Raw genomic sequence first — 16,405 nt, 5'->3', positions numbered from 1 at the left:
CTGCCAAAACAATGTTTAGAGATGATGAAGAACTTAGCTGAAACATTTGGCAGCTTTACGGTGGGGGAGAAGCAGAAAGAGAGATTCTAGCCCACAGAAAGTGTGTAAGAGAGGGAGAGAAAGGGAACGTGTCTCACAGAAAGTGTGTAACAGAGGGAGAGAAAGGGAACGTGTCTCACAGAAAGTGTGTAAGAGAGGGAGAGAAAGGGAACGTGTCTCACAGAAAGTGATGGTCTTAACGTGTCTCACAGAAAGTGTGTAAGAGAGGAGAGAAAGGGAACGTGTCTCACAGAAAGTGTGTAAGAGAGGGAGATGAATCCTGTCTCCCATGGCTCTTTGGGAACGTGTCTCACAGAAAGTGTGTAAGAGAGGGAGAGAAAGGGAACGTGTCTCACAGAAAGTGTGTAAGAGAGGGAGAGAAAGGGAACGTGTCTCACAGAAAGTGTGTAAGAGAGGGAGAGAAAGGGAACGTGTCTCACAGAAAGTGATGGTCTTAAGGAAAGGTGACAACCACTGTAGTGCAGAGCTCCCAGGCTAAAGACTAAGGTTCAGACCAAACTGAATGGTCTCCAACTTAACAATGGTCTGTCAATTGCAGTAGCAGACAAATGCATGCTAAATGTTGGGAACATTTCCCCATCATTCATATTGTGAGATAATCTTCTCCTTCTCACACAAACCTTCTGTGGGCTACACATCTTCCCTCTCTCTGCCACCCTGTCCCACACAACATGTTGATTATCACATACAGGTAGCTAGTTAGCTAGAGGCAAACAGTTATTTTCCTTCTGTGAAAGGAAGTGTAATTCCCATACTTGATGGCCTGACACCGGATGATGATCCTGTCTCCCATGTGCTCTTTGGGACAGTCGGGAATGGGCCGGATCTCCACTGCATCATCCTGGAATAGAATGTCATGGATCCAGACACTCAATGCAAGTCAAACATGCACAGAAGCATTGACTGTGTTTATATGTGTGTGTGTCCCTCTCTCACCTCGTCGGCGGGTGGGTACAGGGCAAACAGCTCAGGGTGGCGGTTCCCCTGCCGGGCTTCCTGGTTGAACCTGTCCAGGTCGTCATGGTTACTGAAGTGCAGCAGCCCCTCCACTCTGGGGTCAGGGGTCAGACCAGAGCGGAGGTCAAAGTCAGAGGAGGTCAGGGTCCTGCTGGAGTCATCACTCAGTACCGCCAGAGACGGGGACTTCACCTGTAATAATATTAATAACGACTGGTATTAGGAGAGAGAGGAGGACAGAGACGGGGACTTCACCTGTAATAATATTAATAACGACTGGTATTAGGAGAGAGAGGAGGACAGAGACGGGGACTTCACCTGTAATAATATTAATAATGACTGGTATTAGGAGAGAGAGGAGGACAGAGACGGGGACTTCACCTGTAATAATATTAATAACGACTGGTATTAGGAGAGAGAGGAGGACAGAGACGGGGACTTCACCTGTAATAATATTAATAACGACTGGTATTAGGAGAGAGAGGAGGACAGAGACGGGGACTTCACCTGTAATAATATTAATAACGACTGGTATTAGGAGAGAGAGGAGGACAGAGACGGGGACTTCACCTGTAATAATATTAATAACGACTGGTATTAGGAGAGAGAGGAGGACAGAGACGGGGACTTCACCTGTAATAATATTAATAACGACTGGTATTAGGAGAGAGAGGAGGACAGAGACGGGGACTTCACCTGTAATAATATTAATAACGACTGGTATTAGGAGAGAGGACAGAGAGGACAGAGACGGGGACTTCACCTGTAATAATATTAATAACGACTGGTATTAGGAGAGAGAGGAGGACAGAGACGGGGACTTCACCTGTAATAATATTAATAACGACTGGTATTAGGAGAGAGAGGAGGACAGAGACGGGGACTTCACCTGTAATAATATTAATAACGACTGGTATTAGGAGAGAGAGGAGGACAGAGACGGGGACTTCACCTGTAATAATATTAATAACGACTGGTATTAGGAGAGAGAGGAGGACAGAGACGGGGACTTCACCTGTAATAATATTAATAACGACTGGTATTAGGAGAGAGAGGAGGACAGAGACGGGGACTTCACCTGTAATAATATTAATAACGACTGGTATTAGGAGAGAGGGAGGACAGAGACGGGGACTTCACCTGTAATAATATTAATAACGACTGGTATTAGGAGAGAGAGGAGGACAGAGACGGGGACTTCACCTGTAATAATATTAATAACGACTGGTATTAGGAGAGAGAGAGAGGACAGAGACGGGGACTTCACCTGTAATAATATTAATAACGACTGGTATTAGGAGAGAGAGGAGGACAGAGACGGGGACTTCACCTGTAATAATATTAATAACGACTGGTATTAGGAGAGAGGAGGACAGGAGGACAGTAATAATATTAATAATGACAGGGACTTCACCTGTAATAATATTAATAACGACTGGTATTAGGAGAGAGAGGAGGACAGAGACGGGGACTTCACCTGTAATAATATTAATAACGAATGGTATTAGGAGAGAGAGGAGGACAGAGACGGGGACTTCACCTGTAATAATATTAATAACGACTGGTATTAGGAGAGAGAGGAGGACAGAGACTTCACCTGTAATAATATTAATAAGGACTGGTATTAGGAGAGAGAGGAGGACAGAGACGGGGACTTCACCTGTAATAATATTAATAATGACTGGTATTAGGAGAGAGGAGGACAGAGACGGGGACTTCACCTGTAATAATATTAATAACGACTGGTATTAGGAGAGAGAGGAGGACAGAGACGGGGACTTCAGGACAGAGACGGGGACTTCACCTGTAATAATATTAATAACGACTGGTATTAGGAGAGAGAGGAGGACAGAGTAATAATATTAATAACGGGGGACTTCACCTGTAATAATATTAATAAGGACTGGTATTAGGAGAGAGAGGAGGACAGAGACGGGGACTTCACCTGTAATAATATTAATAACGACTGGTATTAGGAGAGAGAGGAGGACAGAGACTTCACCTGTAATAATATTAATAAGGACTGGTATTAGGAGGAGAGAGAGGAGGACAGAGACGGGGACTTCACCTGTAATAATATTAATAACGACTGGTATTAGGAGAGAGGAGGACAGAGACGGGGACTTCACCTGTAATAATATTAATAACGACTGGTATTAGGAGAGAGAGGAGGACAGAGACGGGGACTTCACCTGTAATAATATTAATAACGACTGGTATTAGGAGAGAGAGGAGGACAGAGACGGGACTTCACCTGGGGACTTCACCTGTAATAATATTAATAACGACTGGTATTAGGAGAGAGAGGAGGACAGAGACGGGGACTTCACCTGTAATAATATTAATAACGACTGGTATTAGGAGAGAGAGGAGGACAGAGACGGGGACTTCACCTGTAATAATATTAATAACGACTGGTATTAGGAGAGAGAGGAGGACAGAGACGGGGACTTCACCTGTAATAATATTAATAACGACTGGTATTAGGAGAGAGAGGAGGACAGAGACTTCACCTGTAATAATATTAATAAGGACTGGTATTAGGAGAGAGAGGAGGACAGAGACGGGGACTTCACCTGTAATAATATTAATAACGACTGGTATTATGAGAGAGGAGGACAGAGACGGGGACTTCACCTGTAATAATATTAATAACGACTGGTATTAGGAGAGAGAGGAGGACAGAGACGGGGACTTCACCTGTAATAATATTAATAACGACTGGTATTAGGAGAGAGAGGAGGACAGAGACGGGGACTTCACCTGTAATAATATTAATAACGACTGGTATTAGGAGAGAGAGGAGGACAGAGACGGGGACTTCACCTGTAATAATATTAATAACGACTGGTATTAGGAGAGAGAGGAGGACAGAGACGGGGACTTCACCTGTAATAATATTAATAACGACTGGTATTAGGAGAGGAGAGGAGGACAGAGACGGGGACTTCACCTGTAATAATATTAATAACGACTGGTATTAGGAGAGAGAGGAGGACAGAGACGGGGACTTCACCTGTAATAATATTAATAACGACTGGTATTAGGAGAGAGAGGAGGACAGAGACGGGGACTTCACCTGTAATAATATTAATAACGACTGGTATTAGGAGAGAGAGGAGGACAGAGACGGGGACTTCACCTGTAATAATATTGATAACGACTGGTATTAGGAGAGAGAGGAGGACAAAGACGGGGACTTCACCTGTAATAATATTAATAATGACTGGTATTAGGAGAGAGAGGAGGACAGAGACGGGGACTTCACCTGTAACAACAATGACTGGTATTAGGAGAGAGAGGAGGACAGAGACGGGGACTTCACCTGTAATAATATTAATAACGACTGGTATTAGGAGAGAGAGGAGGACAGAGACTTCACCTGTAATAATATTAATAATGACTGGTATTAGGAGAGAGAGGAGGACAGAGACGGGGACTTCACCTGTAACAACAATGACTGGTATTAGGAGAGAGAGGAGGACAGAGACTTCACCTGGGGACTTCACCTGTAATAATATTAATAACGACTGGTATTAGGAGAGAGAGGAGGACAGAGACTTCACCTGGGGACTTCACCTGTAATAATATTAATAACGACTGGTATTAGGAGAGAGAGGAGGACAGAGACGGGGACTTCACCTGTAACAACAATGACTGGTATTAGGAGAGAGAGGAGGACAGAGACGGGGACTTCACCTGTAACAACAATGACTGGTATTAGGAGAGAGAGGAGGACAGAGACGGGGACTTCACCTGTAATAATATTAATAACGACTGGTATTAGGAGAGAGAGGAGGACAGAGATGGGGACTTCACCTGTAAAAATATTAATAACGACTGGTATTAGGAGAGAGAGGATGACAGAGACGGGGACTTCACCTGTAATAATATTAATAACGACTGGTATTAGGAGAGAGGAGGAGGACAGAGACGGGGACTTCACCTGTAATAATATTAATAAGGACTGGTATTAGGAGAGAGGGAGGACAGAGACGGGGACTTCACCTGTAATAATATTAATAACGACTGGTATTAGGAGAGAGGAGGAGGAACCTGTAGACGGGGACTTCACCTGTAATAATATTAATAACGACTGGTATTAGGAGAGAGAGGAGGAGGACAGAGACGGGGACTTCACCTGTAATAATATTAATAAGGACTGGTATTAGGAGAGAGGAGGACAGAGACGGGGACTTCACCTGTAATAATATTAATAATGACTGGTATTAGGAGAGAGAGGAGGACAGAGACTTCACCTGTAATAATATTAATAACGACTGGTATTAGGAGAGAGAGGAGGACAGAGACGGGGACTTCACCTGTAATAATATTAATAATGACTGGTATTAGGAGAGAGGAGGAGGGACAGAGACGGGGACTTCACCTGTAATAATATTAATAATGACTGGTATTAGGAGAGAGGAGGAGGACAGAGACGGGGACTTCACCTGTAATAATATTAATAATGACTGGTATTAGGAGAGAGAGGAGGACAGAGACGGGGACTTCACCTGTAATAATATTAATAAGGACTGGTATTAGGAGAGAGAGGAGGACAGAGACGGGGACTTCACCTGTAATAATATTAATAACGACTGGTATTAGGAGAGAGAGGAGGACAGAGGTATTAGGACTTCACCTGTAATAATATTAATAAGGACTGGTATTAGGAGAGAGAGGAGGACAGAGACGGGGACTTCACCTGTAATAATATTAATAACGACTGGTATTAGGAGAGAGAGGAGGACAGAGACGGGGACTTCACCTGTAATAATATTAATAACGACTGGTATTAGGAGAGAGAGGAGGACAGAGACTTCACCTGTAATAATATTAATAAGGACTGGTATTAGGAGAGAGAGGAGGACAGAGACGGGGACTTCACCTGTAATAATATTAATAACGACTGGTATTAGGAGAGAGGAGGACAGAGACGGGGACTTCACCTGTAATAATATTAATAACGACTGGTATTAGGAGAGAGAGGAGGACAGAGACGGGGACTTCACCTGTAATAATATTAATAACGACTGGTATTAGGAGAGAGAGGAGGACAGAGACGGGGACTTCACCTGTAATAATATTAATAACGACTGGTATTAGGAGAGAGAGGAGGACAGAGACGGGGACTTCACCTGTAATAATATTAATAACGACTGGTATTAGGAGAGAGAGGAGGACAGAATAATATTAATAACGACTGGTATTAGGACTTCACCTGTAATAATATTAATAACGACTGGTATTAGGAGAGAGAGGAGGACAGAGACGGGGACTTCACCTGTAATAATATTAATAACGACTGGTATTAGGAGAGAGAGGACAGAGACGGGACTTCACCTGTAATAATATTAATAACGACAGAGAGGAGGACAGAGGGGACTTCACCTGTAATAATATTAATAACGACTGGTATTAGGAGAGAGAGGAGGACAGAGACGGGGACTTCACCTGTAACAATATTAATAACGACAATGACTGGTATTAGGAGATTAGAGAGGAGGACAGAGACGGGGACTTCACCTGTAATAATATTAATAACGACTGGTATTAGGAGAGAGGGAGGACAGAGACGGGGACTTCACCTGTAATAATATTAATAACGACTGGTATTAGGAGAGAGGAGGACAGAGACGGGGACTTCACCTGTAATAATATTAATAACGACTGGTATTAGGAGAGAGAGGAGGACAGAGACGGGGACTTCGCCTGTAATAATATTAATAACGACTGGTATTAGGAGAGAGAGGAGGACAGAGACTTCACCTGTAATAATATTAATAATGACTGGTATTAGGAGAGAGAGGAGGACAGAGACGGGGACTTCACCTGTAACAACAATGACTGGTATTAGGAGAGAGAGGAGGACAGAGACGGGGACTTCACCTGTAATAATATTAATAACGACTGGTATTAGGAGAGAGAGGAGGACAGAGACGGGGACTTCACCTGTAATAATATTAATAACGACTGGTATTAGGAGAGAGAGGAGGACAGAGACGGGGACTTCACCTGTAATAATATTAATAACGACTGGTATTAGGAGAGAGAGGAGGACAGAGACGGGGACTTCACCTGTAACAACAATGACTGGGATTAGGAGAGAGAGGAGGACAGAGACGGGGACTTCACCTGTAACAACAATGACTGGTATTAGGAGAGAGAGGAGGACAGAGACGGGGACTTCACCTGTAACAACAATGACTGGTATTAGGAGAGAGAGGAGGACAGAGACGGGGACTTCACCTGTAATAATATTAATAACGACTGGTATTAGGAGAGAGAGGAGGACAGAGATGGGGACTTCACCTGTAAAAATATTAATAACGACTGGTATTAGGAGAGAGAGGATGACAGAGACGGGGACTTCACCTGTAATAATATTAATAACGACTGGTATTAGGAGAGAGGAGGACAGAGACGGGGACTTCACCTGTAATAATATTAATAAGGACTGGTATTAGGAGAGAGAGGAGGACAGAGACGGGGACTTCACCTGTAATAATATTAATAACGACTGGTATTAGGAGAGAGAGGAGGAAAGAGACGGGGACTTCACCTGTAATAATATTAATAACGACTGGTATTAGGAGAGAGAGGAGGACAGAGACGGGGACTTCACCTGTAATAATATTAATAAGGACTGGTATTAGGAGAGAGAGGAGGACAGAGACGGGGACTTCACCTGTAATAATATTAATAATGACTGGTATTAGGAGAGAGAGGAGGACAGAGACTTCACCTGTAATAATATTAATAACGACTGGTATTAGGAGAGAGAGGAGGACAGAGACGGGGACTTCACCTGTAATAATATTAATAATGACTGGTATTAGGAGAGAGAGGAGGACAGAGACGGGGACTTCACCTGTAATAATATATAATAATGACTGGTATTAGGAGAGAGAGGAGGACAGAGACGGGGACTTCACCTGTAATAATATTAATAATGACTGGTATTAGGAGAGAGAGGAGGACAGAGACGGGGACTTCACCTGTAATAATATTAATAAGGACTGGTATTAGGAGAGAGAGGAGGACAGAGACGGGGACTTCACCTGTAATAATATTAATAACGACTGGTATTAGGAGAGAGAGGAGGACAGAGACTTCACCTGTAATAATATTAATAAGGACTGGTATTAGGAGAGAGAGGAGGACAGAGACGGGGACTTCACCTGTAATAATATTAATAACGACTGGTATTATGAGAGAGGAGGACAGAGACGGGGACTTCACCTGTAATAATATTAATAACGACTGGTATTAGGAGAGAGAGGAGGACAGAGACGGGGACTTCACCTGTAATAATATTAATAACGACTGGTATTAGGAGAGAGAGGAGGACAGAGACGGGGACTTCACCTGTAATAATATTAATAACGACTGGTATTAGGAGAGAGAGGAGGACAGAGACGGGGACTTCACCTGTAATAATATTAATAACGACTGGTATTAGGAGAGAGAGGAGGACAGAGACTTCACCTGTAATAATATTAATAATGACTGGTATTAGGAGAGAGAGGAGGACAGAGACGGGGACTTGAATTCTCCCAACAAAATAATTTCACTCAAGTGTATTGCATATAGGCCTTGATAAGTGTTCCAAATACTTACAGCACTAAGTGTATAGGCCGGTAACTTGCTATGCAATCGCAGTGGATAAGACATCCATAGATGATTAACTGTGTGTGAACATCAAGAGAATCGAAACAAGCTCATGGAATCCATAACTAATGGGTTTCAACTCCAGGAGAGCCCAGTAACTTCAAAGTGAAAGGGTGCCCCTTAACACCATGGAGAGATCATAGTACTTACTCCCTGATTAACTTCATCCATATGGAATCACACTCCAACTGAGCTACATGACTGGACAGCTCTGAATTCTCAGGCTGTGTCCTGTTTTCAACCACCCTACCAACCCCCATCCTCCTCACAGCACCCTCCTCACCAACCCCCTTCCTCCTCACAGCACCCCCCCTCCACCCTACCAACCCCCTTCCTCCTCATAGCACCCCCTCCACCCTACCAACCCCCATCCTCCTCACAGCACCCCCCCCACCCTACCAACCCCCATCCTCCTCACAGCACCCTCCTCACCAACCCCCTTCCTCCTCACAGCACCCCCTCCACCCCCTTCCTCCTCATAGCACCCCCTCCACCCTACCAACCCCCATCCTCCTCACAGCACCCTCCTCCTCATAGCACCCCCTCCACCCCCTACCAAACCCATCCTCCTCACAGCACCCCCCACCCTACCAACCCCCTTCCTCCTCACAGCACCCTCCTCACCAACCCCCTTTCTCCTCATAGCACCCCCTCCACCCCCTCCTCCTCCTCACAGCACCCTCCTCACCAACCCCCCTTCCTCCTCACAGAACCCCCCTCCACCCTACCAACCCCCTTCCTCCTCATAGCACCCTCCTCACCAACCTCCTCCTCCTCACAGTGCCCCCCCTCTCCAGCCTACCAACCCCCTTCCTCCTCACAGCACCCCCCACCAACCCCCTCCCTTCCTCCTCACAGTGCCCCCCCTCCACCCCCCCCACCAACCCCTTCCTCCTCACAGTGCCCACCCTCCACCCTACCAACCCCATTCCTCCTCACAGCACCCCCCCACCAACCCCCTTCCTTCTCACAGCACCCCCTCACCCTTCATTCCTCTTCTCTGTTGTAATCCTGCAGTAAATCTGCCTAATTTAGTTTCAAATATTTCATTTGAATTACAAAAATATTTTGGCTTCATCAACAATCCTAAAATTTAAGGGGAAATCCATCCATCCATCTTCCATCTAATCTCCACTCCCCCAGCCCTGCTTAACTGTGCCCTATCCCACAGGATTACTAATGACCAGTGTGAAGCAGGGGACCATTAGAGGCTGACTGACAATAGGCCGGTTCTTCCCCTCTCTCCCTCTCTCGCTCTCTCTTCGGCCTAGAGCGGATGGGAAAAACACGGCTAGAACAAGGGTCTTTGGTTTGGGTGATTAGGACTTGGTAAGGCTGGGGGAGGGGGCTGGGGAGCTGGGGATAGACCTTGGGACTTGGGAGTGGGACTTCACTGTCAGGGCTTGGAGATTTGAGTTTGGGACTATGGACTAACAGAGGTGGGGGGCTGGAGAAGGGGGCTGGAGGAGGGGTTGGCTGGGTGCTGGCTGGAGATTTGGCAGGACAGAGAGCTGGATGTTGGCTGGGGCAGGTCGGAAGCAGAGGGGGACTACATGAATATTCACGTCTCATTGTGTGCAGGTCAGGCTGGGTAGACATGAGGGAGATGGTGCCGGGATGGAGGTAATAGAAACAGGAAAAACACGTCTGTGTTCAGCGTTATGCTCCCCAAACCCTACCCCTTCCCTCCCCAACGTTCCCCAACCCTCCCCAACCGCTCCCCAACCCCTCCCCTCGCTCCCCAACCGATCTCCAACCACACCGCTCCCCAACACCTCCGCTCGCTCCCCAACCGCTCCCCAACCCCAACGCTCCCCAACACCTCCCGTCGCTCCCCAACCCCTCCCCTCGCTCCCTGTTACGGATACAAGTATCCTGTGGGTGTATCCTGTGTGTGTGTGTGTGTGTGTGTGTGTTTCTTTTCTCTCCTTCTCCCCTCACAGGTGAAAATCATCACTCCCCAATCAGTCAACAATCAATCATCAATCAGAAGACACACCTCCTCTTGTTTCCTACCCAATCACAGTTACTTTCCCTTGGTTTAAAAACCCTGTCAGTTGTTTGCTCTAGAGCTCAATCTCTCTCTGTAAATGCCATGTCTGTAGGTCTCTGTGTTTCACTCTCTCGTTGTGTATTAACCTCTCTTTTGTTTGAGCACCTCCATAGCACTTTGTCATCACCTGTGAGTATTGTTATGGTGTTTGATTGCTGGTGGGAAAAGGGGAAACCAAGACAAGTCGCCCATGGGCATACACTACCCGTAGGTAGACTTTGTTAAATACACTAGTATTTTTGGTTAGTTAGTTAGCTGTTGTTAAAGTAGGCTAGTCTAGCTTAGGCTTTTTTTGAATACTTATTGTTTCTTTCCTTGGGTCCAGCTCAGCCCCTTTTCCTGCTCCCCCCATTACCGTGTGTTTTCAAATAAACCTGGAGTTTGACGGTAGATTTCAGTTGTCCTGGTTATTTCGTTCACACTTTTGCTTTGTCACTATTATAATTTGCATGAGTTATGTTACGGGTCTCATTACCATCCCCCCTAGACAGTCGGGCCAAAAGGGATTCTTAACACTCCCCAACCGCTCCCCAACCCCAACCACTCCCCAACACCTCTCCAACCACTCCCCAACACCTCTCCAACCACTCTGTTCCCCAACACCTCTCCAACCACTCTGTTCCCCAACACCTCTCCAACCACTCTGTTCCCCAACACCTCTCCAACCACTCTGTTCCTCAACACCACTCCAACCACTCTGTTCCCCAACACCTCTCCAACACCTCTCCAACCGCTCTGTTCCCCTACTAATCCCCAACACCTCCCCTCGCTCCCCAACCCCTCCCGTCACTCTCACTTTCTATGGTTACCTTGCTCTGTTCTCTCACTCTAATTTCTCTACTTTCTCTCCTTCTTTCATTGCACACTGATTAGAATTTCCTCACAAGAACAGATATTCTAAAACTAAAAGACAATCTATATCTATCAATCTGAGGAATCAGTAGATGTTGCTTGAAACAACTCTAGTATTCAGGTTTCATGTTGGGCATGTCATCTTTCTCTGATAGAAAACCCAGGGTATTATGTTTATCTAATCACTTCCCTCCGTAATGTAATCTCTGGATCTGATACCTGAATGTCCTACTACAGTACACTCTGAATACACGTTGGTCCTCTGATAACAATGGGACTGACAAAACTGCTCCTTACGGACACAAACCCAGATATATTTTGGAATGCCCCTTTGTTGTTGTGTATATGTATATTGTGCTTACCGGTGTCTCTAGTTTCTCTGGCTGCACGTCAGACTCAAATGTCTGTTTCTGCAGAGTTTTGTGTAGACATGCCCGCTCCGAATATGCAGTCCAACTATCTCCCTGGCACCTGCACACACACACACACACACACACACACACACACACACACCTTTTATCTTATCAGAGCAGATGAGATGTAGTATTCCACCCCCCACATAGACAAAGCCCCAGGACGTGGATCAAAACCCTGACCAGGAGACTGACTGTGTGTGTGTACACTACCGGTCAAAAGTTTTAGAACACCTACTCATTCAAGGGTTTTTCTATATGTTTACATTGTAGAATAATAGTGAAGACATCACAACTATGAAAAAAACACATGGAATCATGTAGTAACCAAAAAAAGTGTTAAACAAATCAAAATGTATTTTATATTTGAGGTTCTTCAAATAGCCACACTTTGCCTTGATGACAGCTTTGCACACTCTTGGCATTCTCTCAACCAGCTTCATGAGGTAGTCACCTGGAATGCATTTCAATTAACAGGTATGTCTCCTTAAGTTAATTTGTGGAATTTCTTTCCTTCTTAATGTGTTTGAGCCAATCAGTTGTGGTAAACAGAAGATAGTCCTAATTGGTAAAAGACCAAGTCCGTATTATGGCAAGAACAGCTCTAATGAGCAAAGAGAAACGACAGTCCATTATTACTTTAAGACATGAAGGTCAGTCAATATGGAAAATTTCAAGAACTTTAAAAGTTTCTTCAAGTGTAGTCATAAAAACCATCAAGCGCTATGATGAAACTGGCTCTCCTGAAGACTGCCACAGGAATGGAAGACCCAGAGTTCTGCTACAGAGGACAAGTTCATTAGAGTTAACTGCACCTCAGATTTCTGACCAAATAAATTCTTCACAGAGAACAAGTAACAGACACATCTCAACATCAACTTTTCAGAGGAGACTGCGTGAATCAGGCCTTCATGGTCGATTTGCTGCAAAGAAACCACTACTAAAGGACACCAATAATAATAAGAGACTTGCTTGGGTCAAGAAACACGAGCAATGGACATTAGACCGATGGAAATGTGTACTTTGGTCTGGGAGTGAAATGTAAGATTTTTGGTTCCAACCGCTGTGTCTTTGTGAGACGAGTGTGGGTAAACAGATTTTCTCCACATGTGTATTTCCCACAGTGAAGCATGGAGGAGGAGATGTTAGGGTGTGGGGGTGCTTTGCTGCTGACACTGTCTGTGATTTATTTAGAATTCAAGGCATACTTAACCAGCATGGCTACCCCAGCATTCTGCAGCGATACGCCATCCCATCTGGTTTGGGCTTAGTGGGACTTTCATTTATTTATAACGGGACAATGACCCAACACACCTCCAGGCTGTTTAAGGGCTATTTTACCAAGAAGTTGAGTAATGGAGTGCTGCATCAGATGACCTGGCCTCCACCACCCCCAGACCTCAACCAAATTGAGATGGTATGGGATGAGTCGGAAGGCAGAGTGAAGGAAAAGACTGTTGTCTGAAGATGGCTGAGAGAATGTCAAGAGTGTGCAAAGATGTCATCAAGGCAAAGGGTGCCTATTTGAAGAATCTCAAATATAAAATATATTTTGATTTGTTTAACACTTTTTTGGTTACTAAATGATTCCATATGTGTTATTTCATAGTTTTGATGTCTTCACTATTATTCTACAATGCAGAAAATAGTAAAAATAAAGAAAAACCCTTGAATGAGTAGGTATTCTAAAACTTTTGACCGGTAGTGTATGTGTGCCAGCAGTAGACGGTGGGCCTAGGCTTTGATAAGTAATCAGTGTGTGGTATGTGTGAAGATAACCCCTCTGTCTATCACTGTCTCACAGACATCTCTCTGTAGACAGACAGACAGACAGACAGACAGACAGACAGACAGACAGACAGAGACAGAGACACAGACAGACATCTCTCTGTAGACACAGACAGACATCTCTCTGTAGACACAGACAGACATCTCTCTGTAGACACAGACAGACATCTCTCTGTAGACACAGACAGACATCTCTCTGTAGACACAGACAGACATCTCTCTGTAGACACAGACAGACATCTCTCTGTAGACACAGACAGACATCTCTGTAGACACAGACAGACAGACAGACAGACAGACAGACAGACAGACAGACAGACAGACAGACCTCTCTGTAGACACAGACAGACAGACAGACAGACCTCTCTGTAGACACAGACAGACAGAGAGACAGACAGAGACAGACAGACAGAGACAGACAGACAGACTTGGTGCTGCACCTGAGAAGGAAACCACTGCACAGGTTTCCACTGTATAAACCACTGCATAGGTTTCCACTGTATAAACCACTGCCCCAGTGGTCATCAACCCTGGTCCTGAAGACTGAGCCACTTGGTGTGCAGCCTTTAGTCATGCTGGCCCAAAGCCTGCACACCAGGTAGCTCTCCAGGTAGTCCAGGGTTAGTGACCACTAGCATTCACATATCTAGCATTTTACAGGTCAGTAGTCACAAGGGAAAGGAGATTAGGAAAGAAAGCAGCCCCTGAATGTGTCTAAGAGTTGATCAAAGGAAGTTTACCTCCTGCTGACCATCAGCCAGGGTTGGGTGTAACTCTGAACACAGTCCCTGACATGGGAATCCAACTCCACCCTATAGAGATATAGGCGGTCAGCAAGGGATTGAGAAGGATGTTAAGCACACATACACACTCATTACATGCACACACAATCCTTTTCCCTCATTCTGCATTCCCATCACATCAGCACTATCTGTAACATCATGTTCAAGGTGAGTGACAATCCTAAAACAATAAGATACCACTGTCAGAATATTTTCACTATTTCACACCCTCTTGGGTTGTAAGAGCCTTCTGAGGTATACTTATTCTATTCCATTATAAGTGGGACCTAGGGAACTAGTGGGTGGGGTGTCATTTGGACGCAGATATAGGTTGATAGTGGAGAAAGATTTTTTATTTATTTTTTACCTTTATTTAACCAGGCAAGTCAGTTAAGAACAAATTCTTATTTTCAACGACGGCCTGGGAACAGTGGGTTAACTGCCTGTTCAGGGGCAGAACGACAGATTTGTACCTTGTCAGCTCGGGGGTTTGAACTCGCAACCTTCCGGTTACTAGTCCAACGCTCTATCCACTAGGCTACCGTGCCGCCCCTAGTTACTGGGACTATTGGAATAATAGCCAGGCTTAAATCAATGTCTAATCCAGACCTCTAGACCCTCCCTGCTCTCTCCTCGATATGTGGGGATCTGATAGGCATAACAATCTAGAAACCTGGTTGAGTTTATTCTATATTGATCATGTGACCATGCGACCCACCCCTCCTCCGGTACAGAGTGGCGTACGGTCCGACACTCCTTCTCCACCAGTTCTACTTCCAGGTCGTCGTCGGGGAAATCTCCAAGCTCCTGCATGAGGGCGGAGTCTCCACTCCGTAGCTGTGACATCAAAAACTCTTCCAGGTCCAAGGGCTCCACCGCGTCATATGACTGGGGCTGGAGAGACAGATATCATACTATTATATAGTGTACAAAACATTATGAACACTTTTGCAAAACATTATGAACACTTGCGCTTTTCATGACATAGACATTAACTTTTCCTCCCATTACATTATTGATGTCACTTGTTAAATCCACTTCTAATCAGTGTAGATGAAGGGGAGGAGACATGTTAAAGAAGGCCTTCAGACAATTGAGACATTGATTGTGTATGTGTGCCATTCAGGGTGAATGGGCAAGACAAAATATTTAAGTGCCTTTGAACAGGGTATGGTAGTAGGTAGGTGCCAGGTGCACTAGTTTGTGTCAAGAACTGCAACGCTGCTGGGTTTTTCATGCTCAACAGTTTCCTGTGCGAATTAAGAATGGTCCGCCACCCAAAGGACATCCAGCCAACGTGACAACTGTGGGAAGCATTGGAGTCAACATGGGCCAGCATCCCTGTGGAACACTTTCAACACCTTGTAAAGTCCAAGCCCCAACAAATTGGGGCAGGGCAACTCAAGATTTGGAAGGTGTTCTTAATGTAAAGGGGAATGTCTTGTCAGTTGTACCACTGAATGCATTCAACTGAAATGTGTGTTCCGCATTTAACCCAACCACTCTGAATCAGAGAGAAAGTAGAGAAGGGGCAAAGGAGACAGTGACAGAGAGCGGTACAGGGAGAAAAGAGAGAGAAAAATAGTTTCATGCAGAGGGCACAGGCAGGAAACGGTTAAGGCACAAAGTTACCAAATGTTGGCATTCTTAAGATTATGAATAAACCACTGTTGTGCATCTAAATGTGTCATTGATAGAGCTTAGATTCAGATTATTCCAGATATGTATTCCCTGGCTTCAATGAAAGGAATGCCTGGAAACAAACCAAGAACCTAACAACACATTGTTTAAAGTACAAACAGAGAGAGGGGGGCAGGAAAAAAGATAGA

The 16,405-nt window shown here is 45.0% G+C and overlaps 1 protein-coding gene across 4 annotated transcripts in view; it reads right to left on the bottom strand.

Annotated features, from left to right (window-relative positions):
* The window catches only part of LOC135513864 (dedicator of cytokinesis protein 8-like), a 137,392-nt gene that overhangs the window by 76,202 nt on the left and 44,785 nt on the right, over positions 1–16,405 (bottom strand). For all 4 annotated transcript variants that reach the window (XM_064936837.1, XM_064936838.1, XM_064936841.1 and 1 more), the window contains 5 exons: positions 15,295–15,470; positions 14,535–14,606; positions 11,956–12,064; positions 997–1,209; positions 816–901 (listed from right to left, as the gene is read on the bottom strand). In XM_064936837.1, coding sequence (XP_064792909.1) covers positions 816–901; positions 997–1,209; positions 11,956–12,064; positions 14,535–14,606; positions 15,295–15,470 — 656 coding nt within the window. The remainder of the gene's footprint in view (positions 1–815; positions 902–996; positions 1,210–11,955; positions 12,065–14,534; positions 14,607–15,294; positions 15,471–16,405) is intronic.

This window comes from Oncorhynchus masou, chromosome 25 (assembly GCF_036934945.1).
Source record: "Oncorhynchus masou masou isolate Uvic2021 chromosome 25, UVic_Omas_1.1, whole genome shotgun sequence".
Lineage (NCBI taxonomy): Eukaryota > Metazoa > Chordata > Actinopteri > Salmoniformes > Salmonidae > Oncorhynchus > Oncorhynchus masou.
The sequence above is the reverse complement of the archived record's forward strand: the minus strand, read 5'-3'. Positions and strand labels throughout refer to the sequence as shown.